Source organism: Sitophilus oryzae, unplaced genomic scaffold (assembly GCF_002938485.1).
Source record: "Sitophilus oryzae breed Bouriz unplaced genomic scaffold, Soryzae_2.0 scaffold_227_pilon_pilon, whole genome shotgun sequence".
NCBI lineage: Eukaryota > Metazoa > Arthropoda > Insecta > Coleoptera > Curculionidae > Sitophilus > Sitophilus oryzae.
Window position 1 is genome coordinate 3,728,289 of NW_022146782.1, and position 8,084 is coordinate 3,736,372.

The 8,084-nt window shown below is 33.0% G+C and overlaps 1 protein-coding gene across 2 annotated transcripts in view; it reads left to right on the top strand.

Annotated features, from left to right (window-relative positions):
- LOC115884291 (trypsin-like) overlaps positions 1 to 7,416 on the top strand; it is a 139,823-nt gene extending 132,407 nt beyond the window's left edge. For both annotated transcript variants that reach the window (XM_030902831.1, XM_030902830.1), the window contains exons 4-6: positions 1,994 to 2,157; positions 2,314 to 2,434; positions 7,235 to 7,416. In XM_030902831.1, coding sequence (XP_030758691.1) covers positions 1,994 to 2,157; positions 2,314 to 2,434; positions 7,235 to 7,396 — 447 coding nt within the window. In that variant the 3' untranslated portion in view covers positions 7,397 to 7,416. The remainder of the gene's footprint in view (positions 1 to 1,993; positions 2,158 to 2,313; positions 2,435 to 7,234) is intronic.
- The last annotated feature ends 668 nt before the right edge of the window (positions 7,417 to 8,084 follow it).

Below are 8,084 nucleotides of genomic sequence, written 5' to 3' on the forward strand. Positions count from 1 at the left end.
TAAAAATTAATTTATTTAACAAAATTTAATTAAAGATGTGACAAAATAGTTACATTTCTATTGGTTCTATCGGACTTTTTGGACTATATAAATCTTTATTTTTGTAAACTTTAATGCATAAAATATTGTCAATCTAATAAATAATTTAATGATGTAAATAAGAGGAAATTTCTCACATGGGTGGTCAAATTCTATAGTTTTCATTATATCAAACAGCCTCTGAATGTTTTCTTCAGTGCAAAACTCATCAAAATTTAATATAAATAATTTTTCCATTTCCAGTAAATAAAATGAACAAATTTTTCCACTTTCATGATCAAAGGCTTTAAAATGGGTAAAATTTTCGATTTATCCAGAGATTCGGATTCTTTTGCAAATTTTAGACAAATATCACATTGATGTATTTGAAGACCCTTTTTAATGATGTAGTCAAACATAATTAAACGCATTTTGAGTTGAAAACATTTCTCAGAGGCTGTTTGATATAATGAAAACTATAAAATTTGACCACCCATGTGAGAAATTTCCTCTTATTTACATCATTAAATGATTTATTAGATTGAAAATATTTGATGTATTAAAGTTTACAAATAAAGATTTATATTATAGTCGAAAAAAGTCCGATAGAACCAATAGAAAGGTAACTATTTTGTCACATTTTTAATTAAATTTTGTTAAATAAATTAATTTTTTATACTATAAATATCTTTTTTTTCCTTATAAATAAACACATTTGCATCCCATTTTAAATAAGATATACAAAAATACAAAACCACGCACTATGTCATTCTAGCAAGCGAATACGACACAGCATAGGTTTCCGGTCTAAACGACTGGTGTATTTACACCACTCAATAGGCGTGTCGGGTTTGCCGAGCGGTTTCCGATGCAGTCGCTTTCTTTCGCATCTGTTATAGGTAATTTGTGCCTTAAGAGTCCATATCATACTAGTCCGAAAAAGTAGCAGAATAAGCGTTCGGCATTTAACATTTTATGTAAAATTGGCTAGGTATATTCTCACAAATGAAGAAGGAAATTAAAGATAAAGGATTATACTATATCCGTATTGTAGCACATTTTTAGACAACTTCTTTATTTTTGAGATTTTGATGGTCAAACATCAATAAAAACTTCTTTATGTTTGGACTAAATTTTCTCGAAAATAAAGACACAATTTAAAATTCCGTTACAATACGGAAATAGATTGAAGTTTTGTGATTACAGTGATATATAATTTATATGGTTTTGTAACAAATTGCTCGATATTTTATGGCAAATGCTGAAGCTCTGCAAACCTTAATCAAGCCTTAATCAAAGCCCGTGTGTTTTGAATTTTAGGTGTGGCTTAACACGACTCTCTATCTCCAGTAGTTTCCGAGATACCCATAGAGAACATCGTAGGAAACTCACCCTGTATATTTTGTTTAAAAAAATGCAACTTTAAATAGTTTGTAATTATTTTTAATCCCCATGTATATCCTCAAAATAGAATAGAATTAAAAAAAAATAGAAAAAATTTAGACAAAGAAACAAACTTCTATAAATTGTATTTTTAAAATAATAATTAACATTTAATAAAACAACTAAAACTACCATGTCTAAAATCTTGTAAAAACTATAATCTACAACGAGGTTCGTATTAGACCCGAGGGAAAATGTCGGAAATTGACAAAGTTTTCCATTGACAGCGACTGAGAAATTAATAAACGTTTTGAAAGAGATTTTTTTATTAAACATCGAATTTTTGGTAATAATGAACGCCTACCTGTGTAAAGAAAGAGTTCGATAAGAGATTTCACTGTGAAATCTAATTGTTAAAAAAGTTTGCCAAATATTGCACGGTACATAACAAGATATTACGAATTTTGTTATGTTTTTGCTTTAGTTACATTAAGAAATGTTTAAAATACACTTTAAAAAGAAATTTCAGATATTTTTTAAGTACAATAACCTATAATAATAGCTAAATAAAATGTATGTTTCTTTATTCTAGGGTTTGGACAGTGACATCTCTGTCATTCTCTTGAAAGAACCAATCCGATTCAGCCAAAAGGCGAGAAATATTGAGGTATCCACAGATCACCATCCAGAAGGAACGAGAGCCATGGCCTCTGGATGGGGTAGAACAGAAACAGGCTCTCAGTCCAGGGATTTGAGGTATTTCTTCTAAGTTCGATTGATGTCCAGAGTTTCAAACTTTTTTAACACAAAATCTTTATGTTAACTAATACAAGAAATATTTATTGTTTGAAATTCCTGTATGTTATGGATAAAATTATAGTAATTTTTGATATTAATTTAGTTGACTTTCAGAGCTGTAGATTTGACCATAGATGATGCTAACAACTGTCAAAAACATTTCCCTGGAGTGTTTCATCCTGTTATCACCGACAACATGGTCTGCGTCAAACCACACTACAAATCGACTTATTACGTAAGAAATTTATCGAGTATAGAAAAATATTTCTAGGATTTTGTTTCTTTATATGGAATTATTTCTGCCACATTATTTGAAACAAACCTAATTCAATTTTTGTATGAAAATTTAAGCTACTCAAAAACATCAACCAACTATTTTCTTTTCTCTTTGTAGTGCAATACAGGTAGGGGCGAAAAGTTATTAATCTTCAAAACAGTTCAAAAACGTGTAGGTGGTGTTCATTGACATTAAAATCAAATTTTCAAAATTACGTTTAAACATTCCTGCCTGGGATAAAATGTTCTCTAATGCCGGGTCCAGACCAAGAAGACAAAACAACGACAAAACAGAAACGTTCATGTTTTACGACAAAATTGCGACAAATCCAATACATTTCTGCAACATTTTTGTCTCATTTTTGTTTTGTTTCAAAATCTAGTCTATGTTTTGTTCGTATATTTTGCGACAAATTGTCGGCGCAGTGAAATCACACATGGTTAATAAAACTGATTCGCAACAAACTTTTGACCTTATTGTTCTTCTGTCCTTGCGGTGTGGACAATTTGTCTCGAGTTTGTCTTCTCAGAATTCCCCATTTTTTGTCGCAAGTTTGTCTTGTTTTTGTCTCAAAATCGTGTTTACTTTTTGTCTCCTTGTTGTGGACTCAGCATAAGACACAATAAATAATTATTTTTCGTTAAGGCATCTATCTCTATGTCCACTTGATTCTCTGAGCGGAAAATAGATACCTGTATCACTGAATCGATCTCTAATTTTACAATAATTCGATTTCGTATTTACAAAAGGGGGCCTACAGCATTCAAAATGGATACGTTCTGACAAAGCTACTAATTGAACTTGTAAAGATGACAGGAATTCAATCCAAAATAGAGTGGTGTGATCAATATCATCCTGGCTCTAATATTATTTATGAACTAGGAAATTTATGTATGTTGATCTGAATTTAGATCGTTTGTAAATAATTCGCACATTATCTGTAGGAGGGTGTATTAAATGTATACAGGGTGGACTAAAATAATTTTTGAATGTAATTACCAACATATAGAAACATACAGTTTTCAGATTGTATGACCACAAATTTATTATAATCCTTAAAAAATGTTCTTTTCTTCTTTTGAAGAAAAAAATCGAAATTTGTTCATGGAAAAAATTCTTTATAATTTAATAAAATACTATAATAAAATTATTATACAGGGTAAGTTTTAAATACGTGCAAATATTTTTAGGGGTACTTTTACATATAGTCTGTCCAACGAGAAGATCCTTGACAGTGATAGATGTGTCTGTCATTTTAATTTCAAAGTAGTTTATTTTATTTTTCAAAGAAATAAGTTGGTACAACTGGAACGCATAGCAGGATATATTTAAAATTTGATTGACAAGATGACAAGTGATTACTTCAAAATATTGTGAAAAAAACTGTATAAAACTGAAAAAATGTAATCGAGTTTTTAGAGAATTTTATTTAATACAAACGGTATATGTAAATACAAAACAAACAAGAACAAGACACTACATACCAAAAAAATATGAAAAAGAACTATTATTTACTTTCAAGCTTTATGAAACTTCCCGCATTTATGATTATATTTATCAATATAACTTATGTACAAATACAAATTTGTGATATTCCACATGAATAAATAAAACAACATAGGTAAATAAAACAAACTATTTTATTAATAATAACACCTACCAAATTTTATACCTTAAAGGTTGATTAATTAACTTTAATCTTAATTTTTTTAAACCAGTACCTTTTGACATTATTTTTCTGCAGTACTAAAATCCATTATTTACCTATCGTGCGATGTAGATATTTTACAGCTACTCATTTAGTTTGATCCTTCTACCATATACGAGATGCACTTATCTACGACGAAATGGTATACAAACTTTATCGATGGCAACTTCATTGGTGTATAAAACTTTCTGCCTGGGCAGCGAGTATAAACCATAAACTGTGCTCTGGGTCTACAGTTAATTTTCACTCGATTTTTCCTCCACTTGACTTCAAAATACACAAAACACACGTAATAATACGAATCAAAATGCATCATCTTCCAAAACGCAGGGTATTTAACAAAAGTTGACACAAAATTCTAACCTATAATTTGGCAAGACTTTGACAAGCGTCAAAAATGACAAAAATCTAAAGGCGAGTTCATACGCATCGGCGTCCGTTTGTCGTTCATCGTTCCGTCAAACCAATAAAATTGAAATACGATCTGTCATTTTTTTAATAAACCAATAAAACTGGTTAAAAACAACAAGACACGACGCATGACGGATTTATATTTAAACCCATCCATAAATTTAAAAAAAACTTAAAAATTATTAGAAACTTTTTTTAGTAAAATAAATAGATTGGTATGGGACGTCATCTGCTTTTCTTCTGTCATCGTCTGTCGAAATCTTACCTGAGAAAAAAAAACAGAGTATAATGTAAAAAAATAGCATACTAAATTCTAAACTCTGTGAACAAAGTGAACAATATTAAGGCATTTATCATCCACTTCCCCTAATACCGCCGTCTGTTCTTAAACACCCCACTCTCTCCCTTTATATTTTTCCTCCCGCTACAGCTTATTAACGAATCGGCAAACATAGCTTGGAGCGGCAAAAGCTACAGCTACAGTTTCCCCTTCATATCGATGGTGCTGCTACGGGGTAAATATTAAACCAAGCGTGCTTCTCTCCGTGTGTATCTACTACGGTTTTGTATTATGACGTCTTTTCCTAATGAAGAAGATTACGAATTACAGACACTAATATTTTGAAATTTGCTCTGCGCGTATCGTACTGTATTTGTTAATTTGAATGCTCAGATTTGCGTAAAAATGTTTTTATTTGTAAATGTCAAATATTTAGAGAGAAGAGATTTAAATTAAGTTAGTCCTTAAGGACAAAATTATACAGGGTGAGTCTAAAATAAGTGTAAATATTTTCGGGGCTGGTAGATCTCGATAAAAGAGTCATATTTTCTCTTTACCGTTTTTTAACTAATTGTAAAAACATAGTGGGGCATCTCGATGCGATGCTCGCCGCGATGCATCTAGATGCCTCAGTATGTAGGTACCCTAAGGCTTAGGGTAAAGCCCAAAATAGGGGCTGCTCCCCTAACATTTTGCGCTTGATGTATACCATGATAGTAAGACCCATGATTACTTATGGAGCAGTTGCCTGGTACACAAAACTAGAGCAACGGACGGCAAGGCTAAACCTATGCAAAGTCCAGAGACTAGCATGCGTTTGCATCACAGGAGCCATGAGAACCTGTCCAACAGCAGCAATGGAGGTCATTCTAGATCTAACACCACTGCACATTGTCATTGCATATATGCCAATGCGACAATGATTAGAATGGTCACTAACGGAATTAGTACTGGGAGAATTGTCAGATCAGGGGCTTGGAACACCCTCATAAAGGAAATACCACTCCTGCAACTCCCAGTGGACGATATGCCAAGAACCTACAACTTTGAGAAACATCTCAATGTAGTATTGGGCAATAAAAAGGATTGGAAGAGCAAAACGCTTGCCCAGCAGTTAAAAGACCATACCATAACTTGGTATACTGATGCTTCCTAAACCAATACGGGAACAGGGATCGGAGTGTTTGGGCCGAGAGCTAATTACTCCGAACCAATGGGCACTTACCCTAGTATCCTACAGGCAGAAATCTACGCTATCGAGAGATGCGTACAACTTATCTTAGATAGGAACTATCGGAAACAAGAAATAGCCATCTTATCTGATAGTCAAGCAGCGTTAAAGGCGATCAACTCAGTCTCAATCAATTCGAAATTGGTCAAAGAATACATAGAGAAGCTGAATAAATTAGGCAAAGAAAACAAAGTCCTCCTACACTGGGTGCCTGCTCACCAAGGGATAAAAGGCAATGAAAAAGCAAATAATCTAGGTAGAAAAGGAGCGAACACTCCACTAACTGGACCAGAACCGTTCTGCTTTCCAAGTGGTAACCAACTCAAGGAGGAACTCAAGAACTTGGAAGATTCCATCCGCAACCTGGAATGGAAATCTTGCAATGGTCTAGGACACTCGAAGAAGTTTCTGAGGGCTTATGATCAATAAAAATCACAGATCTTCCTAGGTCTGAGTAAGAACAATCTTCGGATTGTCAGGGGTTTTTAACAGGACACTGTCTCCCTCAATGAACACCTCAGTAGATTGAAACTAAGAAGAAACGGCGAATGCAGATTCTGTGGGGAAGATGGGGAAACACCAGTACACCTCATCACTGAGTGCGCCGAGACGACAACCATTCGTGCCATGAATTTTGGTACGACTGATATTGGAGATGGAGAACTACCCTCTATAAAACCGTCCCAGATACTGGCTTCTGTCAAAGCCCTGGGACTGTATGATGAGTTATGATTCAAGAAAGGGGGACACAATGGATCTGTAAGGTCGAAGTGATTAACCCCCCTCCCACTCATTCTAAATTCTAAATTCTAAAAGCCCAAAATAACCGAGTTATTTTACTTTGAAAATAAAAAAAATATTTTTTGCTTCAATTTTGGGAACCGCTGGATCTTTTCTCTATAGGTTTTATTTCTAGTAATCTACTACCTATATGTTGCCATAGTACAGTATTAGAAGAATATTATCTTTCTTAACTAAAAATTAAAAAAAAAATAAAAAAAAACTCAGACGTGTTTCTGGGATGGTAATATACTACCCCTAAAAATATTTGCATTTATATATGACTCACCCTGTATATACATCAAAATTTTCAATTTTAAAGACTTCTTAAATTTGTCAATGTTTTAGGGTGACAGCGGTGGACCTTTGACAGTTAATGGGAAATTAGTAGGATTGGTATCGTTCGGCAGAAGATTAAAACCGAACAAGAAAACCACCGTTTTCACTAAAGTGGGAAATTTCCTGGATTTCATGGAGGAAGTACTACCGGAGGAATACAGAGAAGACTAAATAGATATTTTATAACAGTACGCATAACTTCTTTTTGTTTTTAAAACCCCTAACATAATATTTTACCGTATGATCGAAGAAAAGCGGCGTCCAGTTGGCTTGGAAATGACTATGTCAATGACATTCCCCATATAAATTTACATATAAAATGACAGCGATCTTCATTTCCAAGCCATCGCTGACGCCGGTTTTTTTTTCGATTATATTGTACCATATTATACAGTTCTTACCCAATAAACTTTTAGTCACATGATTAAGCTTGACCGGCACAGCGTTGTCTATGTTATCACTTATATTTTCTTTTAATGAAAATATTCTAGGAAACAAAAATAAATTAATTACAGATATACAGGGTGTTTCAAAACAAATGCGAAAAACTTCAGGGGGTGATTCCTTGTCCAAAATAAAGGGTAGTTTGCTTTATAAACGTTGGGTTAAAAGCCAACCATTGGGGAGATATGGCGGTACAAAGATGGCGGAAAAATAATGTTTTTATTTTTTATCTTGAAAACGAAAAGAGATAGACTAATGAAATTTTATGGAAGCATTACTGTTATGAAACACACTTTCTGGTAATTTTTTCACTTTTTTAAAATGAGTGGAAGGGGTTGAAATAAACTACCCCTATCATTCTTGTTAACGAAATTTAAAGAAAAATCTTATCAAACACATGCAAAAAAATTAATTT